At 49.0% G+C, this 23,964-nt stretch overlaps 1 protein-coding gene across 7 annotated transcripts in view; it reads right to left on the bottom strand.

Annotated features, from left to right (window-relative positions):
• MSH5 (mutS homolog 5) overlaps positions 1 to 22,666 on the bottom strand; it is a 26,474-nt gene extending 3,808 nt beyond the window's left edge. For 3 of the 7 annotated variants that reach the window (XM_051854935.2, XM_008262596.4, XM_008262593.4), the window contains exons 1-15: positions 22,531 to 22,666; positions 21,486 to 21,643; positions 21,175 to 21,298; positions 19,310 to 19,390; positions 19,105 to 19,167; positions 17,188 to 17,309; positions 16,891 to 17,000; positions 16,613 to 16,648; positions 15,974 to 16,056; positions 15,195 to 15,240; positions 10,778 to 10,916; positions 10,603 to 10,665; positions 743 to 871; positions 393 to 465; positions 115 to 224 (exon numbers count right to left, since the gene is read on the bottom strand). In XM_051854935.2, the coding sequence (XP_051710895.2) occupies positions 115 to 224; positions 393 to 465; positions 743 to 871; positions 10,603 to 10,665; positions 10,778 to 10,916; positions 15,195 to 15,240; positions 15,974 to 16,056; positions 16,613 to 16,648; positions 16,891 to 17,000; positions 17,188 to 17,309; positions 19,105 to 19,167; positions 19,310 to 19,390; positions 21,175 to 21,298; positions 21,486 to 21,632 (1,326 nt within the window). In that variant the 5' untranslated portion in view covers positions 21,633 to 21,643; positions 22,531 to 22,666. The other 4 variants (XM_051854937.2, XM_051854936.2, XM_070074199.1 and 1 more) reach the window with 4 other exon arrangements.
• Between the last annotated feature and the right edge of the window lie 1,298 nt (positions 22,667 to 23,964).

Below are 23,964 nucleotides of genomic sequence, written 5' to 3' on the forward strand. Positions count from 1 at the left end.
AACCAAAAGGTGCTCATGTTTTTTTTTTTTTTTAATCTATCAGTGTGTCCTTCATAAGGCTAATATCTCCTCTAGAAGACTTCTGGGAGCCACGCCCCCCCCTCCTGCCCTCACCAGCGGGATGTAGATGACACTGCAGGAAGGGATTCGGGAGTCCAGGTTCTCCAGCTCCTTCCGGGCCACCTCTGTGAGGAAGCTAGGAAGCCCTACCAGCCTTCGTTTTTCTAGGGGGGTAAAGACACACGGATTTCACAAGTCAGGCCCCTGACCCGAGTGCTCTAGTGCCCCCCTCACCCGCCCGCTGTGGTGGCAACCACCTGCTGAGGATGGCGGCCTGACAGTGGGTAGCCAGGTGTTCAGACCTGCAGACCCAGCCACCCGCCAGTACTCACTCTCATCAATTTCGGGATCTATGTTGGGGAGGACTGTGAAGCGATTTTCAGCAAGACTGCCCTCAAAGTCCACCTGAGGAGGCGAGAAGGCCAGTTTCTTCTTATCCAACGCGGTCTCTCTGTCCTGTCCCTCAGCTCGCCTTGGGCCCCAGCTCTCCCTGCAGCCTCGCTTTAACCCTAAAGCCCCTCCCTTGATGTTCTCCACCATCCCGTTCCTGAGTCACCCAACTGAGCTCAGCATCTCCCATGCTGCCTCATCTCCCCACTACAAACCCCAGTCCCTCTCTGTTCTCCAACCCCATCTACCTGCCCTGCCTCCACAGGGGCTCTGCCTCTTTCCTTCAACTCACCACTTTCCCAATGAGGCTGGCGATGTGGTGCAAGTCATCCGAAAATTCTTGGGCAATGTCCCGAAAGAGCTGGATGGACTGGGGCAGGGAGCGGCAGGCATCCCTCAGGCCCAGGGCACTGTACACAGTCTGTAGGAGAACTGCATTGGAGAAGGCGGCCCACACCCAGGCTGGGCAGGGCTGAAGGGACAGGAGTGGACTGAGAACAAAGACCAGTAGAGAAAAACAACAAAAACGGAGAGAAGCCTTCAAAGGCAAATAGAAATAGAGAAGAAATCACATCTCCAAGACTCTGTGCCAGGGACTATACTAAACACTGCAGCCACAAAGACAACTGAGATACAGGCTATGCCCCAGATGGGCTCACAGAAGACAAGCAGACTTAGAAATAAGGTAGGAGGGGACTGGTGCTTTGGTGGGCACCACTTCACGTCCCAGCTGCTCCACTTCCAAGCCAGTTCCCTGCTGATGTGCATGAGAGAGCAGCTAAAGATGGCCCAAGTGCTTGGGCCCCTGCCATCCACATGGAAGGCCCAGATGGAATTCCAGGCTCCTGGCTTCAGCCTGGACCCTTGCGGCCATTTGGGGAGTGAACCAGCAGGCGGAAGATGTCTTTCTGGCTCTGTCTCTCACTGTAACTACGCCTTTCAAATAAATACACAAATCTTAAAAAAAAATCAAGTGGGAGAGGCTTTGATAGATTTGTACAAACTCCCACCAAAGGAGTTGGTGCAGAGGAAAAAGAAAGAGAAATAGTTATGAAAGGCAGGGGCAGAGTAATGGAGAGGGAGCGATGATGGCACTGGAGTAAGAGCGGATGAGAGGACACATGGGAGTCACTGAGTTAATTCCCCAGGGAGGGGCAGGGCCCTGAGGTGGCCGATGTAACCAGGGAGTAGACTGAAAGCAATGAGACCCAGAAAACAGACTAAGTTGTAGAACTGTCTAAAATTACTACTTACCTTCAGGAAAACGCTAGTATAGGCTAAGAGTTTGGGGTACCTTTGCAGAGAAAAGGACATGAGTTGGGTCTTGAATGAGGCTATTTCAAAGAAAGGCAGGCATTCTGGGTGAGGGTGAGAGCAGGGGCGAGGGAATCGAGGCAGGAGGAGGAGCTAACTCTTACTGACTGCTTACTCTGGGCCAGATAATTCTGTCCTCTCAAGTCTTTTTTTTTTTTTTTTTTTTTTTTTTTTTTTTTAACAGGCAGAGTGGACAGTGAGAGAGAGAGAGAGACAGAGAGAAAGGTTGGTTCACCCTCCAATGGCCGCCACGGCTGGCGCACTGCGGCCGGCGCACCGCGCTGATCAGAAGCCAGGAGCCAGGTGCTTTTCCTGGTCTCCCATGGGGTGCAGGGCCCAAGGACTTGGCCCATCCTCCACTGTACTCCCGGGCCACAGCAGAGAGCTGGCCTGGAAGAGAGGCAACCGGGACAGGATCCGATGCCCCGACCGGGACTAGAACCCGGTGTGCCGGCGCCACTAGGCGGAGGATTAGCCTATTGAGCCACGGTGCCGGCCCCTCTCACATCTTTTAAGAGCCCCATTTTCCAGATGTGTAACCTGAAGCACAGAGAGCTGACATAATCCTCAAAGTTTCGCAGAGAATAAATGGAAGAACTGAGATTTAAACTCATGTGTCTGGCTTTTCCCTACTCTGCTATATGCAGCCAGAGGCCTTCATTGCACAGCCTGGCCTCACTGAAGCACAGGGTAAATGTTAAGAAGCAATGAGGGGCTGGTGCTGTGGCATCCGGGAGGGCAGCAGGTGCTAATTCAAGTACTTGGGCCCCAGATTAAGTTCCTGGACCTGGATTGTGTTCCTGGCTCCTAGCTTCACTTTGGCCTAGCTCAGGCTGTCACAGACATTTGAGGGATGAACTAGAGGATGGAAGATCTCTCTCGGTCTGCCTTTCAAATATTTAAAATTAAGTTAACTTTGGGGAGTAAAGGAACAGATTTCTTTCTGTCTGCCTCTCTGCATTTCAAAAATATGATTATTTTTAAAAGTCAACCAGGGGCCGGCATTGTGGTGTAGTGGGTAAAGCCACAGCCTGCCGTACCAGCATCCCATATGGGCACTGGTTCAAGTCCCAGCTGCTCCACTTCCGATCCAGCTCTCAACCATGGCCTGGGGAGGCAGTGGAAGATGGCTCAAGTCCTTGGGCTCCAGCACCCACATGGAAAACCCGGAAGAGGCTCCCAGCTCCTAGCTTCAAGATGGGCACAGCTCTGGCCATTGCGGCCAATTGGGGAGTGAACCAGCAGATGAAAGACCTCTCTCTCTCTCTCTGCCTCTCCTTCCCTAACTCTGACTTTCAAATAAATAAATAAATAAATCTTTTTTTTTAAAGTCAACCTATAAGAACTCCCAATAACTAAAGTTTCTGAGCAAAAATAAACAATGATGGCATTGACTGATAACAAAATACAAAAAATATTATGAGACGATTGCTCTATGGTTATGCAGGATATAACATTAGGGGAAGCTGGGTGAAAAGTTAGAACCTTCTGTAAAATTTCTGCAACTCTTCTTTAAGTCTTATGTTGTTGCAAAAATTAAAAAGCTGGAGCCGCTGCTTGCAGTGCTGGCATCCCATATGGGTGCCGGTTTGAGTCCCGGCTCTCCACTTCCGATCCAGCTCTCTGGCCTGGTAAAGCAATGGAGGATGGCCCACGTGCTTGGGCCCCTGTACCCTCGTGGGAAACCTGGAAAAAGCTCCTGGCTCCTGGCTTCAGATCGGCGCAGCTCCAGCTGTTACGGCCATCTGGGGAGTGAACCAGCAGATAGAAGACCTCTCTCCCTCTCTCTCTCTCTGCCTTTCAAATAAATTAATTTAAAAAATTTAAAGTTAAGGGACTCGTGTTTGTTGCAACAGTCACATGTCAATTGGGATGCCCCCATCCTGTATCAAAGTGCCTAGATTAGTCCCAGCTCCACTTCCAATTCCAGCATCCTGCTAATGCACACCCTGGGAAGAGAAATGATGGCTTCAGTTCTTGGGTCTCTGCCACCGAGATGGGAGACCCAGATTGAGTTTCAGGATCCTGGCTCTTACAGATGTCTCTCTGTTTCTCTCTCTGCCTTTCAAACAAATAAAATGAAAATTTTTTAAAAGTTAAAACAGGAGTAGATGTTTAGACTAGTGATTAAGACATCACTTGGGAGCCCACAATCCCCTATTAGAGTGCCTGGATTTGAGTCCTGGCTCCACTCCCAATTCCAGCTTCCTACCAATGTGCACCTCGGGAGGCAGCAGGTGATGGCGCAAGCAGTTAAGTTCCTGCCATCGATGTGGGAGACCTGGATTGGGTTCCTAGCTCTCAGCTTCAGCCCCAGCCTTGTCCCAGTCCTACCCCCGGCTGCTGCAGGCAATTAGGGAGTTTTCTCTGTTGCTATATTTCCCTCTGTCTCTCTCAAATAAATAAATTTACAAAGTTAAAACAACACCAAGGATATGTCTTTTAAAACATATTTATTTATTTGAAGGGAGAGGGAGAGAATGAGAGACAGACATAAAGAGTTTTCATCTACTGGTTCACTCTCCAAATGCCTACAGCAGCCAAGGCTGGGGTGGGGTTGAGGCCAGGAGCTGGGAACTCAGCCCAGTTCTCCCACGTGGGGGACAGGCATCCAGTTACTTTAGGATCACTACTGACTCCAGAATCTGCATTAAGAGAAAACTGAAGTCGGAGCAGAAGCAAAGTTTTGAACCCAGACACTCCACTGTGGTAAGTGAGCAGGCATCTCAACCAGTTTGCTAAGCCAAACACCAAGGAGAAGAATAAATCTTAAACTTCAGGAGAAAAAAAAAAAAGGAAAAAGTTGTCTATAAGTGGTAAAAGGAGACTCAGGGATAGAAGCTAGAATTAGTTAAGTATACTTTGGGGGATTTGACTTTGGAACTTTGTAAATATTTTACATAATAATAAAATTAACTTTTTAAACGCTAAACCAGATGTGGTGGTTGTGGTACAGCAAGTTAAGCTGTCACTTGGCACACCTGCATCCCATTCTGGAGTTACAGTTTACTAAGTCCCTACTGTACCACTTTTTTTTTAATCTATTTGACAGATAGAGTTAGACAGTGAGAGAGAGAAAGAAAAAGGTCTTCCTTCTGTTGGTTCACCCCCAAAATGGCCGCCACGTCCAGAGCTACGCTGATCTGAAGCCAGGAGCCAGGTGCTTCCACCTGGTCTCCCATGTGGGTGCAAGGGCCCAAGCACGTAGGCCATCCTCCATTGCCCTCCCGAGCCACAGCAGAGAGCTGGACTGGAAGAAGAGCAACCGGAACTAGAACCTGGTGCCTATATGGGATGCCGGCGCCTCAGGCAGAGGATTAACCAAGTGAGCCACGATGCTGGCCCCATACTGTACCACTTCTGATCTAGCCCCCTCCTAATGCATCCTGGGAGGCAGCAGAAGATGGTTCAAGTACTTGGGTCCCTGCCACTCACATGGGAGACTCAGATGGAGTTCTGGGCTCCTGGCTTCTGCCTGGCTCAGCCCTGGCTATTAAAGGCATTTGGGTACTGAACTGATAGATGTCTGTCTGTCTCTCTGTACAGTTGTTTTTTTTTTTTTGTTTTGTTTTGTTTTGTTTTGTTTTGTTTTTGACAGGCAGAGTGGATAGGGAGAGAGAAAGGTCTTCCTTTGCTGTTGGTTCACCCTCCAATGGCCACCATGGCTGGCACACTGCGGCCGGCGCACCGCACTGATCCGAAGGCAGGAGCCATGTGCTTCTCCTGGTCTCCCATGGGGTGCAGGGCCCAAGGATTTGGGCCATCCTCCACTGCACTCCCGGGCCACAGCAGAGAGCTGGCCTGGAAGAGGAGCAACCGGGACAGAATCCGGCACCCCGACCGGGACTAGAACCCGGTATGCCGGCGCCGCAAGGTGGAGGATTAGCCTATTGAGCCAAGCTCTGTCTTTCAAGTAGATGAAAATACATTCCAACAAAGCAATTCCAAAAATATTAAAAATAGAATGCAACAAATGAACATAAATGTAGGCCGGCGCCGCGGCTCACTAGGCTAATCCTCCGCCTAGCGGCGCCGGCACACCGGGTTCTAGTCCCGGTCAGGGCGCCGGATTCTGTCCCGGTTGCCCCTCTTCCAGGCCAGCTCTCTGCTCTGGCCAGGGAGTGCAGTGGAGGATGGCCCAGGTGCTTGGGCCCTGCACCCCATGGGAGACCAGGAAAAGCACCTGGCTCCTGGCTCCTGCCATCGGATCAGCGCGGTGCGCCGGCCGCAGCGCGCCGGCCGCGGCGGCCATTGGAGGGTGAACCAACGGCAAAGGAAGACCTTTCTCTCTGTCTCTCTCTCTCACTGTCCACTCTGCCTGTCAAAAAAAAAAAAAAGAAAAAAAAAAGAACATAAATGTATATCCAGGTAGTGATACAGCCACACAAGGAACTATTCCATGTGACTAAAATGCAGTGAATGGACTGTCTATCCCTAGTGAGAACAAAAACAGCTGCTATGTTCTCCCTAAGAATACCTTACATGCTTTTCAGTAATCACATAGTTGGTAGTAGTGCTGTTATTGCCTAAATGCTGTGGATGAAGTATGAAAAAAAAAGTAAATGAATGATATTCTAATTTTATCATTCCTAGTGTTATTGAGAACTACAGTTTTTAGTGTGGAAGAAAGGCAATATTGAGGAGGTAAGTAAAGGCATATAGGAAAGAAAAATCCTGTGAATTTGAATTTAAATTGGTGGTATCAGAATCAATGTATCGTGTTTTCTTTCTTCTTTTTTTTTTTTTTTTAAGGAGTCCCTGGCTTGGTGGGGTGGGGAGGGGGTGGGGAGAGGAAGTCCCTGGAGCTGGCCACAGAAAACACCTGAAAGCAATAAACAAAATACCCTCCAGCACTGAAACACCATATCCCTCTGAAAGGTTCCTGGGCTTCTTAGAGAAATATCTGATTCTGGATGAGAACCAGGAGGTAGGAATGATGTATCTGGTACATCTCCTCAAACCAGAGAGAAAGCTAATTAAAGTCTACTGGGGTCATGTTTAAAGGATCAGAAGCCAACATAAAGAGGCTCCCATTGGCCAAAGATGGAGTAATTTGAATACGTATAAAGACTAAAAATGCAGCTGGCGCCACAGCTCAATAGGCTAATCCTCCACCTAGCAGCGCCGGCACACCGGGTTCTAGTCCCGGTCGGGGCGCCGGATTCTGTCCTGGTTGCCCCCCTTCCAGGCCAGCTCTCTGCTGTGGCCCGGGAGTGCAGTGGAGGATGGCCCAAGTGCTTGGGCCCTGCACCCGCATGGGAGACCAGGAGAAGCACCTGGCTCCTGCCTTTGGATCAGCGCGGTGCGCCAGCTGTAGCGCGCCAGCCGTGGCGGCCATTGGAGGGTGAACCAACGGCAAAGGAAGACCTTTCTCTCTGTCTCTCTCTCTCTCATTGTCCACTCTGCCTGTAAAGAAAAAAAAGACTAAAAATGCAACAGACCGACACACAACTATAACTCTGTGAGTGTGTGTGAGCGATACTAAAACAACAACAAAAACCTCACTGGCTGCCTTGGAGGATGTTAAGGAACTGACTTACTACGTTGATAGCTGATAAATGAAGGTAAATGAAAAAAAAATCAAGCAATTTTCTGTATTTCCATATGAAATATGTCACTGGGGAACTAACAGTAGATGAGAGGAAATTTTTTCCTTACCGAAATGTCTGGCCAATAAATGAAGAAGGAATGACAGACCTACAGTAACATGATCTCTGCAATGCCTGAAGAATGAACAGGATGGAGTTGGGGTTGTGGCTTAGTGGGTAAAGCTGCCACCTGCAAATGCCGGTATCCCAAATGGGTGCTGGTTCACATCCCGGCTCCTCCATTTCTGATGCAGCTCCCTGCTAATGGCCTGGGTAGAGCAGCAGAAGACAGCCCAAGTGATTGGGCCCCTGCTACCCACATAGGAGACCTGGAAGAAGCTCCTGGCTGCTGGCTTTGGCCTAGCCCAGGCCTGGCTGTTTTGGCCATTTGGGAGTGAACTAGCAGATGGAAGACCTCTCTCTCTCTCTCTCTCTCTCTCTCTCAATATCTCTCTCTATTTCTTACTTTCTCTCTCTCTGTAACTCTTTCAAATAAATAAATCTTTAAAAATATATTAGGCATTATGCTCCCCCACTTATGAAACAACACTGAAAAAAATAGCCTAAACCTAATCATGCTTCTAGATCTAACTACTAATTTACAGAAATTATAGAAGAAAGGAAACATATTAAAAACATCAAGGGAATGTAACCAGCAAAATTCAGGCTAAGGACAAAAAAAATTCAGCTTCTTCAATAAATAACTTGCAAGAGGGAAAGACAAAGAGGATTAGAGAGAGAGAAAGTGAGAAAGAGAGAGAGAGAGAGAGAATAGAGAATAGAGAAGGATCCCATATCTGGGGCCAGTGCTGTGGCATAGTGGATAAAGCCACCACCTGCAGTGCCGGCATCCCATATGGGTGCCGGTTCGCATCCCAGCTGCTCCACTTCTGATCCAGCTCTCTGCTATGGCCTGGGAAAGCAGTAGAAGATGGCCCAAGTCCTTGGGCCCCTGCACCCACATGGAAGACACAGAAGAAGCTCCTGGCTTCTGGCTCCTGGCTTCAGATCAGCGCAGCTCTGGCATTGCCGGCAAATGGGAAGTGAACCAGTGGAAGGAAGACCTCTCTCTCTGCCTCTCCCTCTCTCTATGTAACTCTGACTTTCAAGTAAATAAATAAATCTTAAAGAGGGGGGAGGGGAGGGGAGAGTATACCATAGACTAAAGAAAGCTAAAGATGGGGCTGGCACTGTGGTGTAGCAAGTAAAGCTGCCGCCTGCAGTGCTGGCATCCCATATGGTGCTAGTTCAAATCCCAGCTGCTCCACTTCTGATCCAGCTCTCTGCTCTGGCCCAGGAAAGCAGTAGAAGATGGATCAAGTCTTTGGGCCCCTGCACCTGCAAGGGAGACCCAGAAAAAGCTCCTGGTTCCTGGCTTCAGAATGGCCCGGCTCCTGCTGTTGCAGCCATTTGGAGAGTGAACCAGCAGATGGAAGACCTCTCTCTGCCTCTTGTAACTATGCCCTTCAAATAAATAAATCTTTTAAAAACAAAAAGCCAAAGATAATATCCCATCCATTACCATGTCATTGTATCTGGATCCTAATTAAGTAAATTGTAATAAAGAAAATCTTGACATTTAAGAAATGATTAGAAATTTAAACATCATATATTTGATGATATTAAAGAATTATCTTGGTGCCAGAGTTGTGATTAGCTGATTAAGCTGCCTCCATATGGGTGCCTGCTCATGTCCTGGCTGCTGTAGTTCCTGCTAATGAAAAAAGCAGCAGAAGATGGCCCAAGTCCTTGGGCTTGTGTACTCATGTGGGAGACCTGGAAGAAGCTCCTGGCTCCTGGCTTCAGCTTGGCCCAGCCCCAGCCTTTTAGGGAGTGAATCAGCAGATAGAAGACCTTTCTCTCTCACTCTCTCACTCTGTAACTCTTCTTTTCAAATAAATAAATCTTAAAAACATATATATATATATGAAAGAATTAATTTTTAGGTAAGGTAATGGCATTATACTTAGAAATAATTTCCTTTTATAAATCATACTGACATGTCTATGGATGAAATTATATAATGACTGAGATTTGCTCCAAAATGATTCAAGGACAAATTAGAAGATACAGCTGAAACAAGATGGGGGTAGGCATCTGACAGAGCAGTTAAGATGCAGCTTGGGACACCCACATCCCATATTAAGTGCTGGAGGGGAGGGAGGCAGTTTGAGTCCCAGCTATTTCTTTTTTGAAAAAGATTTATTTATTTATTTATTTATTTGACAGCCAGAGTGGACAGTAAGAGAGAAAGACAGAGAGAAAGGTCTTCCTTTGCCATTGGTTCACCCTCCCACCGCGGCCGGCGCACTGTGCTGATCCGATGGCAGGAGCCAGGTGCTTCTCCTGGTCTCCCATGGGGTGCAGGGCCCAAGGATTTGGGCCATCCTCCACTGCACCCCCTGGCCACAGCAGGGAGCTGGCCTGGAAGAGGAGCAACCAGGACAGAATCCGGTGCCCCAACCGGGACTAGAACCCGGTGTGCCAGCACTGCAAGGCGGAGGATTAGCCTAGTGAGCCACGGCGCCAGCTGTTTATTTATTTATTTATTTGAAAGGCAGAGTTACAGAGAGAGATATCAAGATCTTTCATCCGCTTGTTTAGTTTCCAAATGGCCACAAGAGCCAGGGCTGGCCAGGAGGAAGCTGGGAACCTGGAACTCCATTCTGGTCTCCCATGTGGATGGCAGGAGCCCAAACACTTGGGCCATCTTCCACTTCTTTCCCAGGCAGAGTAAAGGGAGCTGGACAGGAAGTGTCACAGAGATGCTGCTGTGCCACACATTACCCCCTTCCCCTGGCTTCTGACTCTGACTTCCTATTAATGTGCAACCTCTGGGAGATCAGATGATGGCTCAAGCACTTGGGTCCCTGCCACCCACATGGAAGACTCAGATGGAATTCTGAGCTCCCCGCTTCAGCCTGGCCTGGCCCTGGCTGTTGTGAGCATTTGGGTGTGAACCAGAGTTTATAAGATTTCTATGTCTTTCTCTATCTCTCTTTCAAATAAACAAATAAAAATATTTAGAAAAAGAACAGCATGAATCAAAGTGTTGAAACTGCATGGTGGGTACATGGGGATTGGTTACATTATTCTATAAATATTTTGACATTTTCCACAATCAAATTAAAAAAAAAAAAAGTGGCAGGATAAAGTCAGACAGGGTGATCAGAGCACAGAGGGTCTCTGGAACAGGGGATGGATGAGGAGCTTAACTTGGACTTCTGGGTTTCAAGAAGGGTATTCTTACCTTGTAGAGAACATGCCAGTCATTGACCTTGGTGTTAGACAACTTCATGCGTTTCAGAATCAGCTACAGTTAGACAAGGGGACAAGCACTGTTTTCCCTTCTCTACCCAAAGGCCCCTCAAGAAGCCCACCATCCAGGGTTGGCCCTCAACCTCCTGCCTCCCTCCCAGGCTCACAGGGACATTCTTGATGTGACTCAGCAGCCGGTGCAGCATCTGAGCCATGTCCAGATTCTGAGGCAGCAGAAAAAACTGAATGACATCCAGACGGGAATTGAGTTCCCCCAAGTCCTGAGTTGGACGTGTGAACCACAGCCTAGAAGGGAAAGTTAGGGTGGAGGAACTAGAAATTGCATCTTGTCTCATTACTGTCTTGGTCTTAATTTGCCAAAATACACGTCTGGAGGTCCCTGGGGGTTGCGGCAATATGTATCAGTGACACGCTCTAGGATGTACTGGCAAGTGTGATGTCCTGTCCAGGCAGGTGCTTACAGGTACCTACTGAAGAGCACTGATGTGAGCACAACCATGTCTGTATATCATGGTTTTGATAAGACAATATGTCATTCCATGTGGATATACTGACGGATTATCAATATTTTAGAGGGAGAGCAGTGTGTTGAGATATTTGTGTGCCAACACTGCAGCTTGCTCTGTACTAAGTAGGCAAGGGTGAGTCATTATGAGTTTGCATATCTGTATTTAGCAGAGAAGGTGTCCTGGGTAATAGACAAACATTCGTCTTTTCACGTTCTTCCTGTGAAAGTATATAGCTGGCCGGCGCCGCGGCTCACTAGGCTAATCCTCCACCTAGCGGCGCCGGCACACCGGGTTCTAGTCCCGGTCGGGGCGCCAGATTCTGTCCCGGTTGCCCCTCTTCCAGGCCAGCTCTCTGCTGTGGCCAGGGAGTGCAGTGGAGGATGGCCCAAGTCCTTGGGCCCTGCACCCCATGGGAGACCAGGAGAAGCACCTGGCTCCTGCCATCAGATCAGTGCGGTGCGCCGGCTGCAGCGCCCCGGCCGGGGCGGCCATTGGAGGGTGAACCAATGGCAAAGGAAGACCTTTCTGTCTCTCTCTCTCACTGTCCACTCTGTCAAAAAAAAAAAAAAAAGTATATAGCTGTGCCACATGGGATGATAAGCGTTCAATTCATAATGGTCATCTCTGCAGAGAAAGAAGTATTAGGAAGGGACCGTAAGGAGCATCAGCAACATCTTATTCTTAAATTGGCTGGTAAAGACACAGAGGTTTATATTATCACCTTTTGAGTATTAAAAGTATTTTGTAAGAAATTAAATTAGTACACAGGCATAAATGTCTCATCTGTGTTTGTCTAATTCTAGGTGGCCCTTTCTCCCTATGGTTATGAAAAATGTGAGACTCTGCAAAGATCTGAGCCCATAGATTGTTTTCTACATTAAAACAATCTACCAAGCATTCCATTACACAAGAGTCAATGAGTAGATGGGGTCAGCGCTGTGGCACAGCAGGTTAAAGCCACATCCAGCAGCGCCAGCATACCTATGGGTGCCAGTTACAGTCCTGGCTGCTCCACTTCTGATCCAGCTCCTTGCTAATGCACCTGGGAAAGCACCAGAGGAGGGCCCAAGTCCTTAGGTCCCTGTACCCACATGGGAGACCAGGAAGAAGTTCCTGGCTCCTGGCTTCAAATCTGTTCAGCTCCAGCCGTTGTGGCCATTTCGGGAGTGAACCAGTGGATAGAAGACCTCTTTCTCTGTCTTTACCTCTCCCTGTAACTCTGTCTTTAAAAAAAAAAAAAAAAAAAAAAAAATAGATTCCTTGGGGAAAAAGAGAGTCAATATGTAGAGATGCTAGGGGTCTGATAATGTGTATATCACATTGTAGTCTCTGGCCAGTTACTCTGGGTTATAATACCCCAGATCAGAATGAAGGGGCAGGGGGGCTGGCACTGTGGTGTAGTGGGAAAAGCCCCTGCCTGCAGTGCTGGCATCCCATATGGGCATCAGTTCAAGTTCAGCTCTCTGTTATGGCCTGGGAAGGCAGTAGAGGATGGCCCAAGACCTTGGGCCCTTGCACCTGCATGGGAGACCTGGAAGAAGCTCCCGGCTCCTGGCTTTGGATCAGTGCAGCTCCAGCCTTACAGCCAATTGGGGAGTGAATCAGCGGATGAAAGACCTCTTTCTCTTTCTTTCTCTCTCTCTCTGCCTCTCCTGCTCTCTCTGTGTAACTCTTTCAGGTAAATAAAAAAAAAAAAAAAAAAAAAAAAGAATGAAATAGAGGACCCGGCTGGATTCAAGGGTGGGTTTTGGTAATCTCTGTTCCACTGCTTGACCACAGAAGGCTCCAGACACAGCAGTGGATCGACAACTGTGAATATGTATGTCCGCTCTGGAGGGAAATGAGCATTTCTAAGCCGACTTTCTTGTAAAACCCCTGGGAATCTGACTCACACTCTGCTACTGCCAGGAGAGACCGTGAATGACTCAAACTCCCTAATTTCACAGCTGAGGAAATGAAGCCCTTACAAGATAAGCAACTTGTCCTAAGTCATACTGCTACTGAGAAGTGTAGCTGGGTCCCAGCACTCAGGTCTCCAGCCAGCTAGGACAGCGCTCTTTAGAGAATATTGTGACACTCAGTCACCTTCTTCGTGCCCTGTCCTGCTTTAGGCCAGCTGGGTCCTCAGATCCTCATTGAGGTTATGATTCTATGCCCTGCAGATCCCAGCTGGGGCTTCCGCACTCCTCCCCACCTCTAACCCAGTTTTCAATTGCCTCGTTGAGACTAGAAACCTGTACTGTACACCGGATGCACTGAACAACCAGGTAGTTAAATTACTCTGCTAATTACCTGGAGAGGTCCTCAGAGACTGTCCCAAATTAACCCCTAGAAGATATAGACACTGCAGAGCAGGTGAGGTGGGGAAATGATGGTGCATCTGTAGGCCTGTGAAAGCTTCCATTTTGAGATTTCAGAGATGATGTCACTGGTATGCTTGCATTCATATACTGTGTTCACTCACTCGAGCGCTTCAGTGTACAAGGCCATGTGACAGGCACTGGTATAGTAGCAATGGTCATGGGACAGAGTTCACTCTGTACGAGCAAACAGATTCGCTGACTGCTGATTCTAACCTGATGTGGCAGTGCAACTAGAGAAACATAAATAAGCACCATGTGAGCACTAGGAAGGTGCATGTCAATCTCCTCACAGGTATCTGTGAAAGAGTCACCAAAAAGATGACAGTTGGTTTACACCTTGAAAATCTAAGATTTTGACAGGTAGAGAACGGGGAACACTTTCCAGAAGGTACAGCATAAGCACAGGTGTGATGTGTTTCCATAATGGCCAAGTGGCCCTAAAGACTACAATATGGAGTAGACTCAGTTGGAAAGGACTTGGGAAAAATTTGGGAAGGTGAGCCTAGAAATTACAACTGAGGTGAAAGGGGGGCCCTCAACATTCATCCTGCAGGTATGGACAAGCCTCCTATTATTTTGTGTCTACCTAAGGTTTCCTAAAAGTGGAATGACATATTCAGACCTCTGAATACAAGTTACAGGAATGAAGGATAGATTGAGAAAAGGAGATCAGAGGCAAAGAGGCTGATTTAGAGGTGAATGCAATGTTCCAGGTTAGAAATGATAACAGCTGTGGGGCCAGTGTGGTGGCACAGTAGGCCAAACCACCTCCTGTGACACGGGCATACATATGAGCACCACTTCAGATCCAGCTCCCTGCTAATGGACCCAGGAAGACAGTGGCAGATGGCCTGAGTGCTTGGGTTCCTGCACCTACCGGGGGGGGGAGACCCAGATGGAGTACAGGCTCCTGGTTTCGGCCTAGCACAGCCCATGCTGTTGTGGCCACTTGGGGAGTGAATCAGCAGATGGACAATCTCTCTCTCACTTTTCCCTCTCTAACTTTGCCATTCAAATAAATAAATTTCTCTTTAAAAAGAAAGGAAATGATGATAGCTAGAATTAGAGCAGTGAAAAGAGGGAGCTGGGGATGGCTAGGAGGACGGAATGCATCGGCAGTGTGAAGAACTGAACGTGGGGCATAAAGGAGAAGCATCCGTCCAAGGTTCATAGCTCAGGGAGCTGTTCTGGCAGCAGTGCCATCACAGGGGAGGGCCTGCAGGAAGAGGAGCAGTCTAATGAGCACCAGTTGGGAAGCTCTGAGTTGGAGCTGCCTGAGGAAAAGGTGGGCATCGGTTACATACAATTAGCATTGCACATAATGGGGTTTGGAGCCAGACAGACACATCAGAGGGTCATCAGAGATATTAAAGATACTGTCATTCAATACATGATCATGTTATACTAGTAGTTCATGTGTCCTGCTGCTTGTATGTGTGCAAGCCTGTGTATCTTGAGTGGATAAAAGTGTATCCGTGCTGACAACACAAAACAAGAATAATACCAGCCTCCACAAGGGGCGAGTAAAGGGATTAAACCTATTCAGCCAGTGCTTGGTAAAGGGCAGTTGGTTTAGCTCTCCTGGGGGGTGGTGAGTGAGAGTCTGGTACTGCTCTTGGTGGGCAACAGCATGTAGTGTGACGGGGACCCATGCTGTAAGTAGTGTGTGGCACTGCGGGAGACCCACTCACCTGAGCAGCTTCTCTCCCCACTTACAGCGGCATCTGTTGAGGATTCCTGCGGTGGGTGAGGGCAGGGCATGAGCTTGTTAGAAGGCAGGGCAGGGAACAGAATGTGTGTGTCTAAGCTGAGACATCCAGGTCAGAGGTGCGACCTGGCCCGGGGGGCAGGGCTGGAATCTGGAGCAGACGCAGGACACAAAAGCAGTCAAAGCTGGCTCCTGGCCACAAAATCTGAGTCAGGATTGCTATACAGGGAGACAGGGGGAGACAATCACAGAAACATTCAGCCAGAAAAATAGGCAAATCAGGCCTGGTGAAGACTCACAAAGAGCCCAGCACATACATACAAATGAGACACTGCTCACTGAGACATACATAGGAAACATGGATACTTGAAGCAATGCCCCGAAAACACCCTAAAGCCAGAGACAACCAATAAAGACTATGCAAATCAAAGACAGGCAATTACAGCTATAACTCTCCTCTATACCCAAGGCCTCCCAAAGTCCCTCATAGGTGCCAAGCAGAAACATTCATACAAACCCAGGGAATGAACACAGAACCAGTAAAGTAACAGCTGCAAATGCCAGCGACACTGTACGGTTACAAGGCATGGGGGAAACACACAAGATCAGAGGGGAACAAAGTGAGTAAGAAAGCCGGATCAGGGTGGAAGAGGCATCTGGCAATGACAGTAAGTGAGAGTACAGGGGCTGGGACACGTGTTTGGAGCCAGTGCTTTACCGGCAGGCTGGTGCAGTGGGAGACGAGGCACGGGGCACACCTACCGAAGAGGCTGAGCCCCTCCTTCAGGCCGCTGGCCACTTTGTACACCGAGGGATGAGACTCACTCTTAAAAATCTGCAGAACGCTGTCAGGGAGAAATGAAGGCGTCTGGGGCAACCTGGGATTTTGAAGGTAATGAGAACTGGGGACTAAGAAATGGAAGAGGGACTAGGGACATCCTCCTGAGACCAAGTCTGAGGTAAGTCAAGGCGTCCTTCATCTTCTGTGACTCGGTTTCCCCTTTAGAGCGGGGGGGGGGGCCTTTGTTCTGCCAAGGGCCATCTGGGTATTTACAATATCAGTCACAGGCCATACAAAATGATTAACTTAAAAATTAGCCTGCTGAGGATTTACTGAATTTTAAGTCCCGCCTGCAGTTGCCTCCACAGGGCCAGACCCAGTGATTTCGCGGCCTTATATGGCCCGTGGGCCGGACGTTCCCCACCCCTGGCAAATTACGGCGATACTTTGGTGCTTTTTTTCCCCTCTTCCATTCGCCCTCCGCTTCCTTTTCCTTCAGGGAGAGATATGTTAATAGCCCAGGATTAGGGAAACTAGAACCTCATTAGGATTATTAGAGCATTAAACTTAATCCTTCTCCCTCCCGCCCCAGAGCCCGCAGTCTGACTCTACCTTCTTACCTGTAAGTGTCTTGATCTATGCTTACCAGATGGGTCCTGGGGAGAGAACACAAGCAGAAAGGAGGGTGGCTGGGGTATGGGAGGTCTGAGTTCATTCCAAAGCTCCACCCACCTTCACACCCCTCTCGGAATACCCTCCAGAGCCTCACATTCCCTGGGTTCTCCCGTGTATCCCAGAGCACTTTACTCTCTGGGTTACTTGCCTGCACACCACCCATTCCACCTTACTTTCCAGGCCTCCCACCTTACTTTGGTTAAGGTTAGGCTGAGTCACCTACAACACAAATTTCTTAAAGGCCAGGATGGGGACATTGACATTATGGTCTTCCAGTTCAACCCCGATTCTTCTCCGGCTCAGAAACTTGAGCAGCCCTCCAAGTGCTCGAACCTGGGAAGCAAAATCACCAATGCAGTTGGGAGAAATTCTAATGTCTCAGAGGCTGGACAATACCAGGGAAAACTAGTATTTCCCAGGGCTAGGCCCGTACTTTCCAGAACTCAACTCCAGGAATGGGGTGCTACGCCTTTCTCCAGCGTACTGCATCCCAGCCTGTATCCCCCAGGACCCAGCTCACCAAGAGGAGGCAATCAAAGGGAATAATGGAGGAGAGGAAGAGGATTTTCTCAGTGGCAGTCATGGAGTCCGGCATGAAAGAGTAGTTTCCACAAAGGAGGCGTTGTTTGCTTATCTCTAAACCTATTTTGCAGACACAGCGGGAGAGAAAGGTCTTACAGCAAATTCTTTTTACCCATTTTAAGAATGAGACAAATAGGGGCCAGTGTTGTGGCGTAGCAGATTAAGCCTCCACCTGTGACACCAGCATTCCACATAGGCACCGGTTTGTATCCCGGCTGCTTCTCTTCTGACCCCGCTCTCTACTGATGGCCTGGGAAAGCAGTGGAAGATGGCCCAAGTGTCAGGTCTCATAGGAGACCTGGAAGAAGCTCCAGGCTCCCGGCCTCAGCCTGGCCCAGCCCTGGCCATCGTGGCCATTTGGGGAGTGAACCAGTGGATGGAAGACCTCTGTCTCTCCTCTTCTCTCTGAAACTCTGCCTTTCAAGTAAATAAAAAATAAATCTTAAAAAAAAAAAAAAAAGAATGAGACAAATAAAAGCAAGAAAGATTTTGTGATTTCCCTAAGCTCACATGAACAGTTAATGAAAAGCTGAAGCAAGAGCCAAAATTTCAGTTCCTTAGTCTAATTCTTTTTATTCTATATATAATGTAAAGATATCTGGATGAAAGTACAACCTGAGAAAAAGAAATGGCTCAGGAAAGTAAGATATGTGTCTGGAATATAGGATTTTTGGTCATAAAGAGTATATTAACAGAGGAACTAATAACACTAATACTCTAACATCTAATTAGGAGAGAACACCATTACTTGTCCTTTTTAGAAACCTGGGAAGATTACAGAAGTATCTTATTGATTATTAGGGTCATTAAAGCAGTCGGTACCCATTGTTTTTTATTAGAATCTTTTAAAGATTTATTTATTTATTTGAAAGGCAGAGTTCCTGAGAGGGAGAGACAAAGAGAGCAATTTCCCATCCACTGGTTCATACCCCAAAAGCCTGCACTGGCCAGGGCTGGGCCAGGCTGAAGCCAGGAACCAGGAGCTTCATCCAGGTATCATACATGGGTGCAGGGGCCAAGCACTTGGGCCATCTGCTGCTGCTTTCCTAGGCATATTAGCAGGGAGCTGGTTCCACAGTGGAGGAGCCAGGACTCAACAGACACCTATATGGGATGTCAGAGTAGCGCCACAGAGCCGGCCTCAACCTTTACAAAAAAAAAAAAAAAGTAATAAATGGATTTGGCTTCAAAGGAAAATTTTAACTGTCAATACTCTTCCAGAGATGGGTGTTTGGGGCAGCAGTTAAGACACCATTTCATTAACTGCATTCCATGCCAGTGTGCCCAGGTTTGAGTCTCAGCTCCACTTCCAATTTCAGCTTCCTAATGCACACCTTGGGAGGAGGCAGCCGATGATGACTCGAGTACTTGGGGGCCCTGTCACTCACATAGGAGATCCCAATTAACTTCCAGATTGCTGTGTCTGGCCTGATCTATTCCAGGCAGTTGTAGACATTTGGGGAGTAAATCAGTAGATAGAAGATCTCTCTCTCTCTCTCTCTCTCTCTCTCTCTCTCTCTCTCTCTCTCTCTCCCCCTGCCTTTCAAATAAAAATAAAAATCAAAAAAGATAGATTTCACCCTTTAAAAAAAATTCCAAAATTGTCTCCATTCCCTCTTCTTAGGAGAGGCCTTCATCCTAAGACATGCCGAAGTGGAGGCTTTGAACTAAGTTGCAGATTACTGAAGGGACGTGAGCAGGAGAGATCTTGGGGAGACTAGTCACGGGACAGAGAAAGCACAAGTGTTTTGGACAAAATAAGGCTGAGGGAGAGATCTCCAAGAATGCGGTGGAGTTAGGAGAAAGGGTCAGGACACTGAGATGGAGGACTGGCAAAGCAGAAGGAAGGAGATACCAAAATCCACACTTGGTAAATACACGATTTCAGGTCTCCTTGGCTCTCTGTGCTCCTGGGAGGCTGTGGGAAAGGAAGACAAGGGCCATCACCACACATCTCAGTCCTGCTTCTGTCCCAGCCTCCCCGTACCCGAGCTGCAGCCTGCAGGAGTACTCTGCACCTCATCCTTCCCCATTTCCCCTCTCCCTCACCAAGTGCTTACCAAGCTTCCCCAGAAACTGAGTCATAGCCTCATCCTGTTTGGCACTTGTGACAACAGACTGTGGACTGACTTCATCCAGAACTTGGAAGGAGAGAAAAGAAATGAGTTAAAGGATTTTTATCCTTTGACCAAGCAGAAACCAACAGCTTTTCCCTTGTGCTGATCAAGAGGAAATCAATCTATAGTTTTTCCCTTGTACTCAGATGTCACCCAAAACAATTTATTCCCTTCTTCTAATAGTAGGGAGTGTTCCATACATGAGAAGCAGTGATAGAAGCCATTTTCAGAAAAGTACTAAGACTGGCAGGATGCTGGGAGGAAACAGAGGTGTCCTGGAGAGTCTCACTAGATATAACCCCAGCAGGCAGCTATGACTGATTTGGCCAATCATACCTACAGCATCTGATTAATTGTAAATACCTAATAAACATTTGTTGAGAACAACTGAATTCCTAAAAACATCACAGGGAGCCTCTTGGAGTCAACTATAAAAGATTCAACAAGGGGCTGGCATTATGGTATAGCGGTAAATCCTCCACCTGCAATACCAGCATCCCATATGCATGCTGGTTTTTGTCCCAGCTCCACTTCCCATCTAGCTCCCTGATAATGGCCTGGGAAAAACAACAGAAGATGGCCCAAATGTTGGCCCCTGCCACTCACATGGGAGACCTGGAGGAAGCTCCTGTCCTGAGCCTCGCCCAGCCCTGGCCATTGCAGCCATCTGGGAGTGAACCAGTGGATGGAAGACCTGTCTGTCTCGCCCTCTCCTCTGTAACTGACTTTCAAGTAAATAAATACAAATAGATTCAGGAGGCAGTGCTATGGTATGTAGGCTGGGCCTCTACCTGTGATACTGGCATCCCACATGGGTGCCAGTTTGTGCCCCAGCTGCTCCTCTAGAATCCAGCTCCCTGCTGATGGCCTGGGAAAGTAGTGGAAGATGGCCCAAGTGCTTGGGCCCTGCATCCATGTGGAAGACTTAGAAGAAGCTCCTGGGTCCTGGTTTTGGATTGGCCCAGCTCCAGCCATTGCAGCCATTTGGGGAGTGAATCAGTGGATAGAAGAACTTTCTCTCTGTCTTTCCTTCTCTGTCTGTAACTCTCATTCAAATAAATAAATAAGGGGACAGTGCTGTGGCGCAGCAGGTTAACGCCCAGCCTGAAGCTCCAGCTTCCCATATGGGTGCCGGTTTGAGTCCCGGCTGCTCCTCTTCTGATCCAGCTCTCTGCTGTGGCCTGGGATAGCAGTAGAGGATGACCCAAGTCTTTGGGCCCCTGCACCCATGTGGGAGACCTGGAAGAAGCTCCTGGCTCCTGGCCTCGGATCGGCACAGCTCCAGCCGTTGCGGCCAACTGGGGAGTGAACCATCAGATGGAAGACCTCTCTCTCTCTCTGCCTCTCCTCTCTCTGTGTGTAATTCTGACTTTCAAATAAATAAATAAATCTTTAAAAAAATAAATAAAATCTTTTTAAGATTTATTTATTTGAAAGAGTTACAGAGAGAGGTAGAGACAGAGAGAGAGAGAGAGGTCTTCCATGTGCTGATTCACTCCTCAAATGACCGTAACAGTCAGAGCTGAGCTGATCTGTAGCCAGGACCCAGGAGTTTCTTCCAAGGACTTGGGCCATCTTCCACTACTTTCCCAGGCCATAGCAGAGAGCTGGATAGGAAGAGGAGCAGCCGGGACTTGAACCAGAGCCCATATGGGATGTCAGAGCTGCAGGCTGGGGCTTTTAACCCGCTGCACCACAGTGCAGGCCCCAGTAAACAAAATCTTTTAAAAAATATTCACTTCAGTAAGGGCATATGAGTGAAGCACATATTCCAGTCCCAGAGAATAGAGAAATGATTCTGTCCCCACCTCTCTGCAGCAGCTTGAGGCTCTCATGGTCTGGGGCATCGGGCATGAAGTGGATAGTGGAGTCACTGGTGTCATAGTAGGCAATGCCCAAGTGTCCTGCATTCCACAGCACACACAGATGGATCTGTCCCGTGAGGAAGAAAGGAAACCGATATGTGAGGCACTCATAAGTGTAGGGCATGCCTTAATCATCTTATCACATCTCCTGGTGGTGGGTGAGGGAGATGGGTGACTCGCCCAGCTGTTCCCAATACCCCTTTACTTTAACACTGACTCCCATCAACTCCCTCCCTCCTGCTCCCCGCAGGCACCTCGGCCAGTTCCTCCTCATCTTCCTCCTCACCCTCCACCTCCTGGAGGCCTGGCACTGTGACAGCAGGGCTGGGGAAGCTTGCCGACGATGCCCCCAGTCCTGGTCCTTGAGGCGTCCTGCCTGGGATCACTCCTGTGGACGCCATGGGCTTATAGGCTGTGGGGATGCAGAAAGCAAAGGCGAAGGTGGGTCACAAGCCCATGTCACCCACCAGAAATGCAGACCTGCTCGGAACCTGTGAAAGAGGGTGCAGGGCTGAGGGGTGTGGAGAGCCATGGTGCCAGCTACAGGGCATTTTCAGGGAGCGGCTTCTCAGGTATTTCTTTTTAAATGTTGAGAAAGAAAGTGCCGGCAGCCACGTAGGATGCCGGCTGAGTCTGAGGCTGCTCCACTTCCGATCCAGCTCTCTGCTATGGCCTGGGAAGGCAGTAGAAGATGGCCCAAGTCCTTGGGCCCCTGCGCCCACCTGGGAGACCTGGAAGAAGCACCTGGCTCCTGGCTTCGGATGGGCACAGCTCCAGCCGTTGTGGGCATTTGGGGAGTGAGCCAGACCTCCCTCCCTCTCTCTCTCAAATGAAAAAAATCAACTAAAAGGGGGGAGGGAGGAAGAGTTCTTCTGAGTGCTGGTTCACTCCCCAAATGCCCACAATAGGCAGGGCTACGCCAAGCTGAAGTCAAGAGCTTGGACTCCATCCGGGTCCTCCAAGTGCGTGAAAGGAACCCCACACTTGGGCCATCATCTGCTGCCTTGGACTGAGAGCGGAGTAGCCGGGCCAGAGCCCAAACCCCAGTGTGGGAGGGCGTCCCGGGCACAACCGCCACCCCTTCAAACATTTCTGTACAGCGACAAACTCCTGCGCCCCACCCTCACTTCTGTCAGGGGAGGTGGAACTTTGGAGGGAGGAGGGTGCTGTGGGCCGAGCTGTGCACGTCTCCTCGCTCTCTCTGCCAACCACGCCCTAGCACCGCAGCCTCAAACTCTTGGCTGCTCCTCCTCCGCCACTAGTCAGCAAGTCGCGGCGCGTTCCCGCCTTTTCCGTCACCTGAGTCAGGACGACAGGCCAGCAACCAACCGCCACGAGCCTGAGGGAGGAGCGCACGGCAAAACCGGGGATGCGCGCGCACACGTCCCGCCCGCCGAGCCGCTATTGGTCACAGGATTTCCGATCCCTCCTAGAGACTCCAATAGAGAGAGAGGGAGGAGGACCGCGTGGCCGAATCTGGGCGCTGATTGGCCTATTTGCATTCTGGGCGGTGCCCGAATATTCAAACTTCCCGCCCTCTGCCGTTGCTTAGCAGCCGGGCACCGGCCCGGGGCGTTTCTGGTCTTTGAGGAGCGTGGGGCGGAGCCGTCCGGAAACTCGGAAGCGGAGCTGGATGCCGGCTCCGGAAGGGGTCTGGGGGCGCGTGGAAGACTAGGAAGAGCAGGCTGGCCTTAAAGGGCCAGGGCACCTTTTTTTTCTCTTCTTGCGGGAAGTGGAGATAAAACATTAATTCAACCTGTGCCAACAATAACTCTAACTTAATATTTGTAATCTCTGAATTAATATTTATAAAGCACTTGGAACAGTGCCTAGCAACCAAGTAAGAGCTTCGTGAGTGTTTAAACAAGTGGTAATAAGGACTCCTATCTCAGCTCTACTCTGCCGGTTTCCTGCGTGCAGAGGTATGAGCACCTCAATAAGGACCCTACAAGGGCCTAATTTGTTCTTTCAGGACCCCAAGAAGAGGTGGAGACATTCGAAATATACCGAATTTGGAAAAACAAGTAGATCTGATAAGAACACCTTCACCCCTACACACACGGCAAACACACACCCCGAAGGACAGAAGACAGTGGTTCATTCGTTCAACTATTTATTTAATGCCTATTCTGGACTAAAAGTGATAAACGTAAGAAGTCCCTGCTCCATGAAGCTTATTTTTTAGTGTTTGGGGTTGAGGAAAGGAGAGAGGAGGTTGTGAGGAAGAAAGATATATACTTTTTAAAAAAAAAATCCCCTAAATACATCTTCCTCCTGGGTTTTGTTCTTGGTGCCCTGAGGAGGAGATGCCACTGGAGAGGTTAGAAAGATGATAAGGGTGAGAAGACCTGGCTGTACTGACCAGTGATCGCAAAATCCTCTCCAGCAAGATAAGTGGAGGAGCAGAGTTAAAGGGCTGGGTTAATGGTTACCACTGGCAAATGGTTGAGCAATGGAACTATGGAAACCTGGGGGAGGCTGGTGACAGCTCTGGGGAGTGCCAGGGAGGGACACACCCTCAATCTGGGGTGTGAAGAGATTAGGGACTGGTTTACCAAGTCATGAAGAGAGAACGAAAGAGCAGATACTGAGTTAGCACAAAAACAGAAGCAAGGAGATGGGGGGGGTCCTCTGACACAGGCAAGATTTAGTGGTGCAGCCCCTGGCCTCACTGAGGTCCCTTTGAGACAGCGCTGGGTAGCTCCAGGAGAGGGCACCATTGCGTGTCACCTG

Source organism: Oryctolagus cuniculus, chromosome 5 (assembly GCF_964237555.1).
Source record: "Oryctolagus cuniculus chromosome 5, mOryCun1.1, whole genome shotgun sequence".
Taxonomy (NCBI): domain Eukaryota; kingdom Metazoa; phylum Chordata; class Mammalia; order Lagomorpha; family Leporidae; genus Oryctolagus; species Oryctolagus cuniculus.